At 43.7% G+C, this 19,718-nt stretch overlaps 1 protein-coding gene across 1 annotated transcript in view; it reads left to right on the forward strand.

The window, feature by feature from the left end:
• The window catches only part of LOC308582874 (calpain-8-like), a 41,182-nt gene extending 39,114 nt beyond the window's left edge, over nucleotides 1-2,068 (forward strand). Inside the window, exon 21 of the mRNA XM_081186415.1 lies at nucleotides 1,878-2,068. Within this exon, the coding sequence (XP_081042541.1) occupies nucleotides 1,878-1,901 (24 nt within the window). The 3' untranslated portion in view covers nucleotides 1,902-2,068. The remainder of the gene's footprint in view (nucleotides 1-1,877) is intronic.
• The last annotated feature ends 17,650 nt before the right edge of the window (nucleotides 2,069-19,718 follow it).

The raw sequence follows: 19,718 nt of genomic DNA on the forward strand, positions 1-19,718 counted from the left end.
TCCTACCCAGCTCCCAATCTAGTGGGATTATTCACCCTAGGTGAAATGCCAACAACTGTCACTGTTCTGTAGCTCAGAAATTTCCAGGCTTGCTAATCTATTTTGGACCCTCACTGCCACTGCCACCCTGTTCCTGTAATTTCCTGGGTCTGCGGGTGTGCAGAAGGTTGATTCTGGCCAGAAAAATGTAGAATGAGGCTTTGGGTGATCCTTCCAGGTGCCATGCATCTGGTGTGGCAGGGCATGTGCATCATGCACTTCAAGTGAGTAACATTCTTGGGGGAAGCTTGGGGGAATTGTGGAAAAGATCTAAGTTACACTGGCAGGAGGCTGAATCACATGGGTCTCTAGGTACCAATGAGGCCTGTTACATGCCTCCCAATATGGACTCAACTGCTCAGAAGTTCCCATATATCAAACCAGACCTGTTCCATCTAGCTCAGTATTGTCTGCATTGACTGATGGCAGTTTCCCCAGGGTTTTGGACAGAGGAATTTACCTGCCCTACCTGGAGATCCTAGGGATTGAGCTTGGGCCCTTCTGTATGCAAAGCATTCTGTTCTAATGGAGGCTGATTCATTGGGGCAAATGGGGAAATGCCCCCCTACCTCAGTTTGCCTGTAGCCAGCCCACACCTGCCTGCCTTCTTACTTAAAACCAGTCTAGGGCAGGGCTGGATTTAGGTTTGATGAGGCCCTAAGCTACTGAAGGTAATGGGGCCCTTTATATGTCCAGCTGCCCTTTGTCAACAACAAATTGCCGTTGTTTTTTGTGTTGAATATATGCTATATGGTAATTTTGGGGAGCAGGCTAACAGGCAGGGCCCATTATTTACATCATAGAAGCCTACACAACACAAAACACTGCTGTTTTGTGTAGGTTTTATTTTATTTGTTTTTTATTTTATACAGTGGTGCCTCGCAAGATGAAAAGAATCCGTTCCGTGAGTCTCTTCGTCTTGCGGTTTTTTCGTCTTGCGAAGCAAGCCCATTAGCGGCTTAGCGGATTAGCGCTATTAGCGGATTAGCGGGCTTAGCGGATCATCTGATAAGCAGCTTAGCAACTTAGGATCAGCTGATAAGCGACTTAGCGGATCAGCTGTTAAGCGGCTTAGCGGATCAGCTGTTAAGCGGCTTAGCGGCTTAGGATCAGCTGATAAGCGGCTTAGCGGCTTGGGAAAAAGGGGAGGGGGAGGAAAAAAACCCCGCAGGAACTTGCAAGACATTTTCGTCTTGCGAAGCATGCCCATAGGAAATTTGTTTTGCGAAGCACCTCCAAAATGGAAAACCCTTTCGTCTAGCGGGTTTCCCCTCTTGCGAGGCATTCGTCTTGCGGGGCACCATTGTATTTTGGAAAAAAAAATCCAGGTTTTTTCCCTTTAAATTTTCTTGGGCCCCCCAAGAGAGTGGGGCCCTAAGCAATAGCTTGTTTAGCTTATACGTAAATCTGGCACTGGTCTAGGGGCTGGCACTGGGTGTCAGCTTCTTCTTCCTTAGTCTGAGTTTTGCCATTACAGAACTTAGTAGGGAGGAAGATGGGGTGAAAACCAGAATTAGTTGGCTGTGCTTGTCATTTGCTCTTACTCCACCTGCTGTTGTCTCCCTGCCTTACACATCACCACCAGTCTCGATGGCCACCAGTGAGTATTCATCTGCTTTGTCCCTGAGCGATGACCTTTCCACGGATTAAGTGGTACAGCCAAAATGGTTCCCTTCAGAATCAGGACTACTGACGCTTGTTTGCAGGCTCTTAGATCCCATGATGCAGCAGCAGCTCTACCAAGATGGAACCATAGAAAACTTTGGTGAAGCTTTGAACATGTCCAAACAGATGCCCTAAGTAAGTTCTAACAGTTATGTTCTCTCTTTCTCTCCCAGTGGCTGTGCTGCACATTGGTTTAAGACGGTGTTTTGCAAGTCATTTGAGAGCTCCACAACTAGCACTTCTACAGATAAGCTCCTACAAAGCAGTTGAAAGATATGAAGAAGGAAATCAATTTCTGCGCCTGGCAATACTTTTTAACGTAAACAGGTCATTCAGAAAAATAAACACATCTATTTGGAAACAATGAACTGCTATCATTCCCTCTGTTTCTGATGTTCAGATTGTGGGTGCTGTTGCTTAGGTAGCCAAAATGGCTGCACTCTCACACAAGAGGGAGTTAGCCTAATGAACAGAAGGACTGACTTACTATAAGTGACTGAATACATGCACATGACCCATTTAAGGAACCCCTATCATAAGACCAGAGTCTGAAATTACCTTACTTTCCCCACAGCTTGGGAAAACCCCAAAGTTTGTAGAATTAGAAAGAATCTTTTGGGGATAAGCTCTAATCCCCCCCCTAAAAAAACCACACATCTCAATAAGGATTGAGTATATGCAACACACCAGGCTGCAACTTTTGGGCTGCAGGTCCCACTTGAAATGAAAGTATCATCATATTGTAGGATTCTCAAGCTTCAAAACAGTGATTTGATTCCAAATACATAGTGTTAAGTTCTGGGTGAACATATCAGACGACACAGCATTTCTTCAAACAGCTCTTCTTTATTCAGATTCCAGAACAGAACTGAACTGAAGGGTTCAGTCAGCCTGCTTATATAGAGCTCCAGTACCTTGTTACTGTAACGAGTTTCTAAAACTATCCAATCACTGAATGTCACTTTCGATCCTTCATTTGCATACAAACTATCCAATCACTGAACGTCACTTTCAATCCTTCATTTGCATAACTATCTACAGTATCCCCCTGCTGGCCCAGGGTGAGAACTTCAGTACATAACACCTAGCATGGAAGGAAGTAAACAAATGTGAGTTCAGTCAGGCTCCTTTCTTTCTGTCAGAACAGTCAGAAACTTGCATCTTGAAAGGCTCTTCTTTACAGTTCATGCATACCATACTTTTGTTTGTAGGTTCTGATATTACAACTGACCCCTTTTTGAGACATGACTCTACATGTTTTCAAAAGGTGAAAAAATGCAGCATCTATATCAAGCAGCTCTGAGACAGGCCATAGAGACAAAGGCAGAAAGCAAATTGGGGCAGTGAGAGATGAACTCGCAGTTCATGCAAGGCAGGAGATGGCTGGAGAAATTCTTTGCAGAAAAAACCCCCAGACATTCAGTAGGGATTGACAGACAATGTGTGCTGGTCCCGGGGGTAAGGTACCGTGAGTGTAGCAGAGTCCACACGAAGCGGGGCGAGGTCCGATGCAGAGAGACGGGCGGGGAACAGGAACGCTGGAACAGAAGGCTGAGCAGGTAACAGGAACACCGGATGGTCGGGAACAGGAGGCCGAGCAGGGAACAGGAGTACTGGATAGTCAGGAACAGGAAGCCGAGCAGGGAACAGGAGTACCGGTTAGTCAGGAACAGGAGGCCGAGCAGGGATCAGGATCACAGGAAGGTCCGAAGCCAACAACGACGTTGCTCCCGCAACCTGGGGCCGGGATGAGTGGGCTTTTATCCTCTTCTAAGGTCAGGGGCGGTCCCGACCCCCAGGAGCCCCGCCTACTCTGGCCTTAAGGCGAGCACTCCTCCTGGGGGCAACCAGTTCCCTTCGCCTCTCTGCCCTAAGCCTCTGCAGATCAGGAGAGGCCGAAGGGTTACTGGGCCCTGGAGGAGGCTCACCTGTGGCCACTGAGTCTTCCAGCACCTCTGGGGCCAGAATGGCTTCACCTGGTGCCTGCTCTTGAGTTTCCTCAGCATCTAGGCCTTGCCCCAGTTTAGCCGGCCCTGGAGGCGGGGACTCCTGTGCCGGCTGGGATTCCTCCGGATCACTCTCAGACTCGGAATCCCAGGCCATCACACAATGGCCAGATGGTGGTCTGCTTCTTGGCACCAGCACCCTCAAAAGCAACAGACATCAAGTCTTGGAGCTTTGAACAGCCAACAAACTCTGGACAAGTGTGTGGTCTCCAGCTCCATACAGCAAAATCATTTTGCTTCCTAGAGTGCCCTCTAGCCTGTTAGTCCAGTAGAGGGACTGGGATGGACCAGCTTGACCTCATATTGGGGTCTTCTGCAATCCTGGCCAGAATCAAGGAACAGATCCATCCTATGCACCACATATGGATAGCTCCTTTTAGAACAGGAAATTAAAAGTTATATACAGTGGTGCCCTGCAAGACGAATGCCTCGCAAGACGGAAAACCCGCTAGACGATTTTCCCTATGGGCTTGCTTTGCAAGACAAAAACGTCTTGCGAGTGTTCTGATTTTTTTTCGCTTCCCCCCTTTTTCTAAGCCGCTAAGCCGCTAATAGCCTTTTAGCCGCTAAGCCGCTAAGCCTTTAATAGCCGCTAAACCGCTAATAGCGCTAATCCGCTAATCCGCTAATCCGCTAATAGGGTTGCTTCGCAAGACGAAAAAACCGCTAGATGAAGAGACTCGCGGAATGGATTAATTTCGTCTTGCGAGGCACCACTGTATGGAAGTGTTGCACTGTAGGAAGGATGCATGACTTGGCGCTCCCAGCTTCACTTCTCCTTCTCGGTTGATTAAAAAACTGCTGCAACTTCACATTGTTTGTTTCCTTCATTTGTTAAGGAATGAGGACATTGTCATGCCTCCTTTCATCATAAATATTTCAGAGCACTATGCACATCAAATTTCCTTAACAACATAAAGTGCAATAAAATACAATCAGCACAAAAGCATCAATCACAGGGAAATAATAAAACTGATACACCATTTGGATCAGATTCTAAAGCTTTCGTTTAGTTATTGGACTTTGGTTCAGCGTTATTGCTAACCCATTAAACAGCCTGGTGTGCTCTGTTTTACTTACATATTCACAATCTTACATTCTCAATCATCCCTTTGCTCCCTTGTCACCTTCCATCTTAAAAATAAATATGACTGAAAAACCCAATCAGGATGCGGTGGATCTTCCTCAAAGGGACTGTGCAACCAGCTTGTTTGATTTGTGGCTGTTGTATTTGGGTAAGGATGACGTAACGGGAAAGATGATAAAATGTGACAGCAAATCTGCAAGCGAATATGGGCTGGTGCAATCTAATCAAAATAAACGAGAACTTGTTCAATGCGAATCTGATAATTAAATGCTGAGGAGGAGGAGGTGCAAGAACAAGCATAGGCAGTTTAATCATACATCAACATTGCTGACAGGTCAGGACGGTGCTCCTCCAGCACACCTGAGAGTGACAAAGCTAGCTTAGAAGGCCAAGCTATGCAGAACAAACAACTCTGTCCTCCACACCTTACCCACACCCCCAGCACCTGCCTCCTGGTGCAGCTGCCTCACTTTGCCTAATGCACACAGGGTACGCTATAAGTGGTGATATCAGAAGGAAATGAGACAGAATCTACCTGATTTGTGCTTCCCCAAACAATATGTGACCCAAAACATAGCTAACCTTCAAAATTTCCTCTTTAAATCTGCAATGCAGTTTTCCAACCAAATAATGCTTACAAAAATGAATATATCAGGGGAAGGTGTGCATAAAGGCATTTTTGGTGAAAATAACATACAGAAATACACTGTATTGCATATGAAAAAATAGATATTAGGCAAGATTGCATACAAATATTTGTAGAGACTAGGGTGATGTCTGCTCTTTCTAGGAACTCTTCTCATTGGGAGACTTTTAGGGGTGTGCTGAGAGTTTGTTTGGACCCTGGGTGAGAACCTAGAGGCTGAGAGGGAGAGTGTGCCAGAAGGAAAATGAACTGATATTGATTTTTATATATTAGTAATCGTGTTTTAATGTAACATATTTATATGCTGTGTATTTTTGTAATATTTTAGGTTGTTGCTTCTTTTTCGTACACTGCTTAGAGATATTCTAAACATATTAAGAGGTATAGAAATTAAATAATCCACAATCAATCCATCCAATCTGCAGCCTGACGCTGACTGACTCAAGCTATTGACCTTCAGGTTAGTCCCTGCCTGTCTGGCTTTGTGTGCCTTGGATAAACAGTTTTGCCTGATTAAGAGAGGACACTGGCATACGGCTGAGTTGGATTTCACGATGACTGGGTAATAATCGCACTGCCCCAAGCACCTTATCATTGTTACCTCCACAAAGCAGGTATACAGTAGTACCTCGGGTTACAGATGCTTCAGGTTACAGATGCTTCAGGTTACAGACTCCGCTAACCCAGAAATAGTATCTTGGGTTAAGAACTTTACCTCAGGATGAGAACAGAAATCGTGCTCCGGCGGTGCGGCGGCAGCGGGTGGCCCGACTAGCTAAAGTGGTGCTTCAGGTTGAGAACAGTTTCAGGTTAAGAATGGGGGGGGGGATGGATACAAATAGAAATTGTCTCCTCTAGAGGGAGCTTGTTAAATTGTTGCAGCAGTATACTTGAGGACTCAACAACTGCGAGATTAAGACCGTGGGAACAGTCTTTTCTGACCTTGCCTAAAGATGAGCTGGGAGGAAGATTGGGTGCTTGCGTTATGCAAGACAAGTGCCCTGTTGGAAGAGATGCATGAGAAGATGGACTTGATGAATGAAAAAATGGACTTGACTGTTGTGGTTAATAACTGTGGACAAACAGGGAACATTGATACAGAAATTATTCAGGGACCAACTCATGAATCAGTACAGACTGGGCAAGAACGGAAGATAATGGAGGAGGATGCGGTTGCACCTCAAATAATACAAATGGAGAGACCCGAGGCCCTACAGGAGCATAAGCCGCTGTCATTGAAGATTGAAGTTGGAATGGGCCAGGGGGAATCTGGTGTTGAGGAGGTTCCTAACTTCGGAGAGACCTTGAAATATGTTTTTAAATACTTTTTGGATTTTATCGAGGACTGTGGGGAGTGGGACTTTGGGGAATGGGTGGGTTTGATGAAGGAAGATGGAGACAACTCTGGGTTGGACCCCCCCCAGAGAACTACTCCTCAATGAGAAAGGAAAGGAATTAAGAAAGAGACCAACAAAAGACAAGGAAAAGGGCAAGTATAAACAACAAGAAGAAGAAATGCAGAAGGGACATGGAAGAGACTTAAGGGCCTCGGACATAAGGCTTCCAGGTTGATGGACTAGATGGATTGGACAGTAAGGACCGACACGATCCGAGACCAGGAAGATGAGACGTTGGATGAAGATTGGAAGAAAATTTATAAAGGAAACTTTTTATTTAGGGAATTGGCTAAAAATTAATAAATATTAGGGAAAATGTTGGAATGAAACTATATGACTCTAGCAGAAATGATATCAGGAGTTATGTATATTTGAAAACTAAGATTTAAGCTTTAAGGTATTTTAGGGTAAGATAAGGTTAAATAAATTAAGGCAATTTGAATAACAAAATATGGGGGAAGATGGTAAGGATTTGCTGAGCTAATTATTATGTTAAACTGTCAAGATAAATTTCTTAACAAAAATTGAGAAAGATGGAAAGAATTTGCTGAAATAATTAATTAAACTAGAATACAAAAAGGGAGGTGTGAGGAGGTCAATGAAACAAGCAAATGGAAGTTATAGATATGTAATTTGGGATCTATGTTGTTTTCTTTTTTCCTGTGTTTTCCATTTTTCTTTTTATTTTTTGTTGTATTGTTGTTTCTTTTTCCCTTCTTTCTATGTATTACAGTGTTGTTGTTAATTTTTCTTTTTTCTTTATAACTTTGAAACTACTAATAAATATTTTTTTTTTTTAAAAAAAGAACGGATCTCCAGAACGAATTAAGTTCTTAACCTGAGGTACCACTGTACAGGGCTAAGGGGACTAAGTGTCTGTTTTAGGCCGAGAAAACAGCAAGGCCTTCATAACTCAAATCCAGGAATGTGTCATCAGCGGATGAGAGGAGCTCAACTCCAAAGGGGCCTGCAATTCCCCCATCAAGCCCTGCTTACCCCAGGAGTCTAATGATCTCCTTCCAGCTTTGCGCCAGCTCCAGGCATTTCCTTGCCTTCCTCCCCCCCAACTCTGTAGCATAGTGAGCCACCAGCAGGCAGTTCTGCATTCTTTTTCTCCCTACACCTGCTGTTTGTAAAAGCTTATTCTCAGTCATGAAGGCACCTCGTAGCAGGTCTGAGAAGAGTCAAGCACATACAAAATGGATGTTCCTATTCCTTTTCTCTTCATCAGGCAAGATATCCTAATTGCATTATTGCTTACACCCATCTCAGTAGCATCCTCTCCCCCACCTATTCCGGCAGAGCAGCATGTTGTACTCCATCGTCCTTTATCTTCGGAAGACAAGCCCTTCTGGAGGAAGCACGGCTCCTTTTGTTTGTGCTTTGAGCACAGAACTCAGGTAGCTTGTGTCAGACAGCCGCTGAAAAGCAAGGGCTCTTCATGGCATCTGCTTTCCCTTTCCTCTCGAGGCTGCATCTGCGAGAAGCTGATTGAGGCTGTCGTGCGTCTCTTCATCACACTACGAACTGAACAAGTCGGTGCTCATCAATCCCTCTTCTCTTTATAGTATTCATAACTTGCTTCCCCAAATGCCCTGCAAGCCACTTCAACACGACACCCAACAGAATGGGGCAAGCTTGGGTGAAGGAGCCAAGGATCTCCTAGGCCAGAGGTGGGGAACTTTAAGCCTGAGGGCCAAATGTGGTTGTAGAAACCTCTGCTGTTTGCATATCTGAAACGTGGCCTACTGTACAAAGGTAAGAAGTACATCCATTGCCCAACCCACTTTTGCCTCTGGCAATGCCCACCACTCCAGCCTCCAGTGAGAGCTGGACCATAAAGAAGGCTGATCGCTGAAGAATTGATGCTTTAGAATTATGGTGCTGGAGGAGACTCTTGAGAGTCCCATGGACTGCAAGAAGATCAAACCTCTCCATTCTGAAGGAAATCAGCCCTGAGTGCTCACTGGAAGGACACATCCTGAAGCTGAGGCTCCAATACTTTGGCCACCTTTGGAAGAGAGTGGACTCTCCTTCCCTAGAGGTTTAAAAGCAGAGGTTGGCTGGCCACCAGCCTGGGATGCTATAGCAGCCAATTTCCTGCAGTGGCAGCAAGTTGGACTAGACCTTTGAGGTACCTCCCAACTGTTGATCATGCTGTTTACCTTACAATCATGTTCTCCCTTGGTGACCTCAGTTGCTCTCCTTTGGTGGTAGTGTTAACTCTCTGTTGTTATTTCCTTAGTGGGATTTTAAGAGCCCTGGGTCTCCATGTTGTCGCATCACAAAGGAGTGAGTCAGAAGGCAGAACCAATGTGGCAGGCCTTCCTTTCAACCTTACTTCATTCAAAATAATGGTTAGTAGTGGCTCAACAAGTACTTGAGAATTTGGCCTGATTTTCAAGGATATATAATAGCTTTGAATTTCTATTTGATTCTTCTCTTCAGTATCTCTTTGCTAGGTTCTCATTGGTTCAGTCAAACATAATACAGGATTATCTGCTTGAGTGAGGTTCTGGCTGTTGCATGCCTCACTAAAGCACATAATTATACATTGTCAAAAACTAAGGCATGATTCTGGGATTGCACAAATGTTGCACTGGCATTACAAGCAGAAAAACCAGCATGACTGTTTAGGATAAGGGATTATCCTAGGGATAAAAGAGTTGGTGATGAGATACAAGGTTAACTCGCCATGCTGTGGTAAGGCCTTAAAACACACACACACACACACACACACACACACACACACACACACACACACACACATCTTTAGAGTCCACTGTTTTGGTTCATTATTGTGTAGTCCATATGCCAGCAGTACTCTTAAACTGCTAATCTGATTCTTCAATGCGTATGTAGCCCTGTCCAAAAATTCACCCACTGAGGAATCAGGTTAGCAGTTTGAGAGCACTCCTGAGTAGCTATAGCCCGGAGTATTCTTGCTCATCTTAGACTGATGCTACCTGTGCCCTTTCCTGGAGAAAGTGAATCTGGCCACTGTCACTCATACCTTAGATCAGGGGTCAGCAACCTTTTCCAGCCATGGGTCGGTCCACCGTCCCTCAGACCATGTGGTGGGCCGGACTATATTTTGAAAAAAAATATGAACAAATTCATGTGCCCCACAAATAACCCAGAGATGCATTTTAAATAAAAGCACACGTTCTACTCATATAAAAACACCAGGCAGGCCCCACAAATAACCCAGAGATGCATTTTAAATCAAAGGATACATTCTACTCATGTAAAAACATGCTGATTCCGGGACCGTCTGCAGGCCGGATTGAGAAGGTGATTGGGCTGCATCCAGCCCCCGGGCCTTAGGTTGCCTACCCTGCCTTAGATACACCCAGAGTGAATTACTGCAACACACTCTTCATGGGCCTCCATCTCAAATGTTCTGAAAATGCCTGAAAATTTAGCTGGGGCAAAATGAAGCTATGAGAGTTCTAACCAGATTAAGTCTTTTAAATCACTTGACCACTGCTGCACCAACTTAGTTGGTTTATGTTCGTTTCTAAGTCCATATCAAAGTGTCGGTTATTACCTTCAAAGCCATAAATTAGCCACCTCCAACATGGTGTCCTCCTGATGTTTTGAAGTTCAACTTTGATAAACAAGTCCCCATCCCTTGTGCAGAGGAAGCTGCAGCCCGTCGTGACTTCCTGTAGTATGTTTCTGTAACGCACATTGGGTGGATAAATGCTTCAACCTCCCACAGTATGGCACATGAATGGGTATCTGTTCTGTGTTTGGTGTATACCTGCTAAATCTGTAATGTGTGAAGCATCTCTGCCCCATCTTGATTTGAAACTGCAGTTATGACACAACAACTAGAGGGCAAATCAGCCAGAGAGAGATCTCTCTCTCCATTCTGCTTGCTTTACTTATTCCATTTTCAAGAATTAATTCCTTATCTGCAGCAATTGGAGAGAATAGGGTGGTACATTGGCAACAGAGCCGTTCGTGGGGGATTAAAGATATGGCGACAAGCTGTGCACAGTGTTGCTCACAGCACATTCCCTTTTGGTTATTATTTAATTACACATAATACTTGCATTCTACTTCTTTGCAGCTCTTAATTTTCAGGGGAGCCAAGCAAGAGTGATTAGAATTAAAGCTTGGGGATTATTCAGGCGAGAGTGTTATGCTGTGCTTTTATTTAGCTTTACATAATTGTGCACCAGCCCTGAAGCCACTCATTGAATTTTTACACATGCCCTCACTAGAGGGCAGTGATAACAATTTGGTTCAACCAAGTGGTCCAGCTGTTACGCTGTATGTCTTGTAGGGTGAATACAAGCACAGGGCCCTTCAGATATTGCACTGTTCATGAGGTGACACATTTTGGCTGCTCAGAGAGAATCAAAGTGTCAATGCAAATGGAGGAGATTGATGGGGAAATATCTGTTTTAGAAGGAACTGGACTAGAGTAGATTAAGCCAAGAAAAGGAGATGAAAAGAGAAGAACTTGAGGAAATGATAAAGTACCAGCTTTCACTTTAATTTGTAAACACCATCCATCAAAGTATCTTTGAGCAGGTGTCCCAGGGAGATGCGCCCAAGAAACAGAACATGGGCACACCATTTAAATTAATAGCGTGAATACAGGAAGCCTGAATATTTAATTAAGCAGTTGCTTTCCTAAAATGCAGTTTTCAAAAGCAGCTGGTTTCCTTGGGCATTAACTCTTGCCTTCCTTGCTGAATTGTTAGAATTCGGCTGAAATTCTAGCCATGCTTATGCCAAAAAATGTCCCAGGTAAGTGGGGATAGGTAAATTGGGATATGCATGCATGATAACTCACCTCTGGGATAAAAAAGTAAAACAACAACAACAACAACAACAACAACAACAACAACAACAACAACAACAGCGTCTTAGTTTGCTTTCCTCATTTTTCATCAGTGGCAACAGTGCTATTTTTCTACAAAAAATGTACCGAAACCCACCACGAACACCTCCCTTGTTCTCTTATAATGGCAATGGCGCCCACCTGAGAGGTGCCAGAACTGAGGTCCAGTGACTTCCTGATGAAAAAATGCCCTGAGTAGAACTAATTTTATTTGGAGCTTGCTTCTGAGCACAACAGAAGCCCAAACACAGAGGTTTAGTGCTTGCCATGTGCACCTCATATAGACACAGCTTAACCCTCATATACTTGTTTTTACATTTTGCTTATTTTTATTTGTACATTCTTGGTAAATTTTCTGTTTACACTACTTAGAGATTTTTGTATCAACTGGGTAATGCACCTTCTCCAATAAAATAAAATAAACACCTGTTACTCTGAATTCCAGATGTACCGGCTGTAACAGTTTTTATTCAACTCCTTACTGCCCTAGACACCCAGGTGCATCTTGCATTGGAGTAAAACACTCAGTTCAAGCCAATTTAAGAATGCATTTCTTTGCATGTTAACACAAAAGCTAATTTTGCCCCACTAGATTCAATGGGTGATATCCAACATTGGTCATACTCAGACCTACTGCATCCGTAGGCACATGCGCTTGGAAAACCCGCATCCTCATTTATCATAGTGGTAATTGCTCCTGTGTACAACATAGAGAGGACTGTCCTGGCATTCAGTTAGTATGGGCTATTATTTTAAGTCCATGGCAGCAGTAGCTATTGGCACTCTGTGCATTCCAAAATAAACACAAACTGTAGGGGGGAAACAGCTGTGAAGATGAAGACATTCCTGTGTGTCCTAACCAAGTTTCTTGTCTGGATTAACTACAAAGGCTGAAGTGTAGGTGGGTTCCCACAAGGCAAGACACAGTGATAACAGCAAGAACCTTTATTGAACTAACAGAACTGGACAACAGGGGCAAAGCAACTGCTTATATACATTTCTGAAGGCCTGGGCCACTCCCACTCCCAATGTGATTGGCTGTTTAAACTTCCAAGCTGCAAATCATGTCTTAGAGTTTAAGGGCCAATGGCAGAGGCCCAAATCCTGAAATGTTCTGTGATTGGATATCATGTATCAAATCAGAACACAGGGGCTCAGAATCCTTAGTCCAGACTCAAGCTCAGGCAAACAGACCACTGAATACATAACAAAGACCTTGCTGGATCAGGCCAAATGCCCATCTAGTCCAGAATCCTCTTCTCACGGAGGCTAAGCAGATCCCTATGGGAAATCCACAAGCAGGACAACATTCTCCTCTCTTGGGACTCCAAGCAACTGGTACTCGGAGGCATGCTGCCTTTGATGCTTGAGGTAAACTAGCCATGAATGGCTAGCAGCCAGTGCAATGGACCTGTCCTCCTGGCATCAGCATTGCTACCATATACTGGGACAGTGTGGGGCAGGGACAGGAAAGTGCTGCCACAACAGCAGAGTCCGTCTGATATTCTTGCCAGTATGCCCACACTGCTCCAACCTCTTTGCTGCCCTACCTCAACCCCACACCATCCTGGTGAATGGCACCAACACAGAGGCCAGCTCTGTGGCGCCCCCACCTCTGCTGGCCGCTATTTGATGTCTAGCTGTCAGGCTTCAGGGAATTTGACCCCGCTTCCTCACGGCTGGCAGTCAGAAATGGGAAACAAGACGTTCTTACCATGGTCTTTTATTAAATATTCACAGAGAGAGACACATGATGCCGTCTATCTTAGATAATGGCATTGTTCTGAGTAAAGTCGCACCCCCTCCGTCTCTCCTACTCTACGTCATTCCTGTGCTGACTGATCTGAGCTTTCTGCCTCTGAGCTTTCTGTTCTACTACTCTCAATGCACGCCTGGTCCCAGGAGAAGGGGTGGTGGTCGGGAATGCTTTCCAAGGGCTGAGTCTGTTAGTGCTTCTTCTTCCTGCTGCTCCTCTCCCAATATCTCCCAGCTTCTCCCCTCTGCAGCCTCTAAACTATGACCTTCTGCAAACCGCTGTTGTAAATCTATACTGTCCTCCTCGTCTCAGGAAGGTTCAGGATGAGGGGGCAGGCAGCCCCCACCATTCCAGTCCTCGACACTAGTAGCCATTCGTAGAGCTATCCTCAATGAATTTATCCAATCCCCTTTTAAAGTGATTCTAGTTGGTGACCAGGGGCGCGGGTGGTGCTGTGAGTTAAACCACAGAACCTGGACTTACCGATCAGAAGGTTGGCGGTTCGAATCCCTGTGACGGGGTGAGCTGCTGTTGCTTGGTCCCTGCTCCTGCCAACCTAGCAGTTTGAAAGCACATCAAAGTGCAAGTAGATAAATAGGTACCACTCCAGCGGGAAGGTAAAGGGTGTTTCCGTGCGCTGCTCTGGTTCCCCAGAAGTGGCTTAGTCATGCTGGCCACATGACCCGGAAACTGTACGCTGGCTCCCTTGGCCAGTAAAGCAAGATGAGCACTGCAACCCCAGAGTCATTCGCGACTAGACTTAACTGTCAGGGGTCCTTTACCTTTTTAGTTGGTGACCACTGCTACATTGAAGGCAGAAATCCTCTACACACATTCCAGGAACCAAGCTCCATTTTACAGAGGAACATATGAACCCAAGAGGAGCATGCTGGATCAGTTCCATGGCCCATCTAGTCCAGCATCCTGGTCTCCCAGCAGCTAACCAGATGCCTGCAAGCTGGGCATGAGCACAACAGCATCCTGCTCACCTGTGATTCTCAGCAACTGGGATTCAGAAGCATGATGTCTCTGACAGTGGCAGCAATACACGGCCATCATGGATGTAGCCATTGATAGTTTTGTCCTTCACAAATTCGTCTAATCCTCTTTTAAAGCAACCCAAGCTGGTTCCATCACTGCCTTCTGTGGGAGTGAGTTCCATACTTGAATGATAGGCAGCGTCAGGAAGTGCTTTCTTTTACCTGCCCTGAATGTTCCAACAGCAATTATACTAAATAAACTGCACCAATCTTTTCTTCTGAATATACCTTACATAGCATAGGATTGGGTTTCTCGTTTAGTTAAACACTGACAAACCATTTCTTAACAAAAGTTTCTGAAGGAATACACAAGAAAATTACAAGAAAACAAAATCTATGGTAGAAATGAACGTATGCAGAGCAATTTAAAAATATGCCTTTAGAAAACATTAAATTACACCAATTCAGTATATTTTACAATATACTGCATTGGTGTAATTTAATGTTTTCAAGGCATGCTTTTAAATTACTCTGTATTTATACCATAGATTTTGTTTTCTGGTATTTTACAGCCGAGTCTTACTTCAGGGAAGGCCCACTTGAAAATGTAAGCTTTCAGTAGCATCCTAAAAGCAAGAATGATAGGCATGTGCCCATTTTCAATCAGAAAATGATTCCAGAGAGCTGATTCTACTGACTATAAAGGCATAGGATTGGGGTTTAGAAGTGCAATCCTATATGTGCATAGTGAGAAGTTAGTTCCATTTAAGTGAGGATAGGCCTTGAATTACTAATCCTATTAATGAAGGCTATTTTTATTTTTCAAGAAGAGCTGCATCTTGGCTCTATACCTTTTCAGGAATTCATAGGTCTGGTCCAAACTCACATGCATTCCTGCTGCTTTGAGTCCAACCGATGCTGCCAAGAATAGATTGTGAGGTTGGAAAGCAATTCTCAGTTGAGTGCATGTCTTGCATTCTTGGATATCTGCTGCATCAAAGTGCAAAATGAGAAGTGGTAACTGATGGCGGGGGTGGGGGGAGGGAATGAAGGAGATGGCAGACAAGATTGCATTGTAGTATGACTTCAGCATCTACTCCCTAAATGTTCTATTAATTGATTTCCTTAATTATACCACAATGCCCTTGCTAATTACAAGGAAAATCACTCTAGTCTATTAAAAGGTCTTTATCTGCTATATGTATTACCACATACCTTTTAGTAGTAGATATTGCTGGCTCTATCCTAATACCATCCACACTGTGGTTTTTCAAAATTCTATCTGTAAAGATATGTGGATGGAAAACTTGATTCAAGCAGTGCTGCTATGAATAGCAACAGTGACGCAGACACCTTCCTCCATATGCCTAGAACTGGCCCAAGCCAGCCCAAGCTAAAGTCCAGTCCGATATTAATTTTAATGTGTATTATGTATACTTCCATGAACTTTTCTAGGCAAGAGCCTACTGAGTGGATGGTTCATCCCAGGGTGATTCCTTACAGCAAATCCCAACTTTTGCCCATGTGTTTATAGAATGCACAAAGCATTGCCCTTAGGCGTGTCCTGTTGGGTTACCCTGGAATAAATTTTGATGTTTCAAAGTTTTCTGTCTGATCACTTGTTTTTCATAAGCACATTTTTTCAATCAAGCTCCCTTTCAAAATGGTTGACTCCATGATTCTGCTTTAGCATCCATTACAACGTAGCTGCTGCCCATTTAGAGATGCCTGGATGGTCTAATCCAATGCTTATTTTTCTGGGAGTACTTAAGTACCGGCATCTTTTTTTCCTAGAAGAAAAGCACTGGTCTCATTTGAGTTTTTTATTTCCTGGTTTTCTTTGGCATTCATCTGTGTACTGCATGGTTAGTTCATCAGCAATTTTAAATCGTGCATATTTAAATGAATGAACATAAACAAATGAGGAACACCCTGGGGCAGTTGAAGAGGAGGTCATTCATTTTTCCATTTTGCAAATTTCAAGCCACTTAAATTCATCCCTGCTTTGATAATATCAAGGTCGGATAATGGAATTGCCATGCAGCACTGGGTGCTACTTACTTTGGCAAGCAGAACTAATTTTCTTGAATCCCAATATTCAATGCAGCCCAGTTACAGCTCAGTTAATATTAAATCATCCAGATCTTGCTGTCTGGAGAAAAAAGCCTAATTGGTACTGAGAAAAGTAAATATAGAATGAAAGATACAGAGGCTCAGTTCAGACATTTGCCCTAACTACACTTTAGAACTGAGAACTGAAATATACAAACCATAGTTTAGAACTTCTAGTCTACTTCCATTTTCATCTGCTTGGCACTCTAGCTGCTAGAGACACAGGAACAGCCTTATGTTTATAATAATAACTGTAATAGTAGCAATAATTTCTTGCAATACAGATATGATGCCAAATCAGTCACCACGAACTGGTTTGCAGGCCCGGTTCAAAGCTGTTGTTCATGATTCCAGTTTGGTGACCAAGCATGAAACACGGCCTGGCAATACAGGCATCACACTGAACCATACGTAAGATTCCTTAACCATTGTTTGGTGTGAAACTATGGTCTTTTAGCTGGTTTAGACATCACAGTAAACCATAGTTAATCATGACAAACATGAACCACATTGAACCTTGAGCTCAAGGAGTTCCCCCCTCTCCATGCTACATCCAGACCTTTAATCTTAACTGGTTTGCTGAAACAATACAGCTTCATGGCCCATGGTTTGAAGTTGGCATGTTCCAGTAAATCATAGTTAGGTTTAATCACAGTTTAGTGCCATACATAAACCAAGACAACTTAAACATGGTTTACTGGAACACCAGCCTCAAACCATAGGTTATGAAGTTGACTCATTTCAACAAACCATAGTTAAGATAAATTGCAACTTGACTGGTTTCAAACATACTGTAATGCTAAACTGCAGTTAGTTAAAAACAGAAGCCAAAGCTTCCAATCATCTCATTATGGCTGTTCCCGAAGGTCTGTGTGTGGCGGTAAGTAGGGGAGCATATGAACTCAAGGCTCATTCACACAATAATAAACCAATATCATTGCATCAGAGTGTAGTTTGTTACTTGCCTTGGGCATCTTTCTGCACAGGAAAGGGAGAATACAGAACAATATTAACAGTCACCCAGTGAAATTTCCAGCCCCCTCCCCTGCATAGTAATCCTATATTAGCATAATATATTAGCATAATATATTAGCATAGTATTCCTATATTAGCAAGGCTCTCATTTGTCTCTGTTCTGATTATCCAAACACCTCGACTATCTCCAAGCCGTTTGTATAAAGGATATTGCACTAGAGGATCATTACAGATTACACATCTGTTGCTGTCTAAAATCTCCTCCTCTGCCATGACGTTTTCTTCAATAAAATTTAATTGTTGGGGAAATGGTCTAAATTTGAAGAGCTAATGCCAAGTCCTGATTTATGCTTGCATACAGTTGGGATCGCTGAAATACATTTTCTGATATCGTCAAGGGATCGATCATAGCCAATATAGCAAGCACCCTTTCTTAATCTTGTGCCCTCCAGACGTTGTTGGACTACATCTCCCATCAGCCCCAAGCAGCATGGCTGGTGGTCGGGGATGATGAGAATTGTAGTCCAACAGCACCACATTGGCTACCCCTTTCCTAGAGGATCTACAGCAAAAGAGCAATACCTGAGTCACATAGCTAAGTGACTAGGAGGGAGCTCAGTGCTGCTGAAGCTTAACTGGCTGAGTGGTTAACATGTTATTTGTGTAGTTACAGACATATTCCATCCCTCCTTGAAGGAACACAGGGTGGACACACAATTCTCTTCACCTTCTTTAGTCCTCACAACTACCCTGTGAGGTAGGTTGAGGAAGACTGATTGGCCCAGGTTTATCCACTGAGCTTCATAACTGAGACGGGATTTAAACCCTAGCCTCGCTGGTCTTAGTCTGGCGTAGTAGCCATTGTACCACACTGGTTTTAATGTTAGGTAGTTTGTTGTGTCTCTTGCTAATAAATGCATTTAGTAGTCATCTTGTCTCCACCACTGCTGCCTGATCTAAAGGAAAGACCACAGCACACACAAAAAGGTGGAAGTATATAAGTCTTCCAAACTGAAATGGATTCCCAGGGCAAAGCTTGGGAGCAGGAAAGGACGCTAGCAATGTGATGATATGGCTCACATCATTTCTGCCTCTTCAAATGGTGAAGAGTCTTTCTTGAAGGCTTTTCTTCCAACATGCCCTCAGAGAGTCCAGCTCAGCAAGGTTCCTTCTATGTAAGCGCAAAGCCTCCTGATGATAATGATGCCTAAAGCCTTTGGCTTGTTCAAACACTACCAGAGTAATTTTTCTTCTGCTAGAGAGAAATGCCTTAGAACTTCTGAGGTGAATAGATAGATAGATGGTGTGTGTGTGTGTGTGTGTGAGAGAGAGAGAGAGAGAGAGAGAGAGAGAGAGAGAGAGAGAGAGAGAATGAGTGTGCTGTGTTTAACAAAAAGGTCCTCTGGGATTTCATTGTATGCTGCAGTCTTAGTGCAGAAGACGGAAATGTGTGCTTGAGCCAGGCTTGAGGGACACTTGGCAAAAGTACCAACTGGTGCCCTCGGTCCTTGGAATGAGGTAGCTCAGTTGAACCAAACTCACGGAAGTAGTTCAGAAATCCCAGGACTACATCTGGAATTTGTTCCTGTAACTGCCCTTCCCACTGTGGCTCATCTGTTGCATTTTAGTGTTGTTGTTTTTTATATTATAGTGATGTCCTCCCATTTTTCAGATATGACTTTGTTATTTTTACCAGTTCTTTAAAAACAGAAATTGCAGTGAAAGCTTTCCCAGTGTGGACTCACAAGCACTACTGTGCCTGTAATTAGGAGCTTATGTCTCTAATTTCTTCCTCCTCATTAAGAGCCCTCAGCTGGTCAACTTCTAGTTTCTTCCATTTTTCTTTTCTTTCGAATTTGTGAAATAATGCTAACTGGATAAATAAAAAGGCGGCAATTAAAGCTGTCACACATCCTTCCCCATGTAGGGTATAGAAGCAAAATCTATTTGCCTTCTCGTGAGAGTCAGAGGAGGCTTTGTTGAATGGGACTTACTTCTAAGTAAACTTTATAGAGGCATCATTCCTCAACATGGCTTTGAGCAATGCTGGATAATACAGCAATGAAACGAACTCTACGGCCGCTCAACTGCATACCATGTGGAACCGCTTCCCCCTCACCTTTGCAGTTCCAGGAAATTGATGACAAACTAAAGAGCTCTTTTCCAAGACACTTTGGGTCTTGGTGAATGTTAATGC

Source organism: Podarcis bocagei (genome assembly GCF_964188305.1).
Source record: "Podarcis bocagei genome assembly, chromosome: 3".
Lineage (NCBI taxonomy): Eukaryota > Metazoa > Chordata > Lepidosauria > Squamata > Lacertidae > Podarcis > Podarcis bocagei.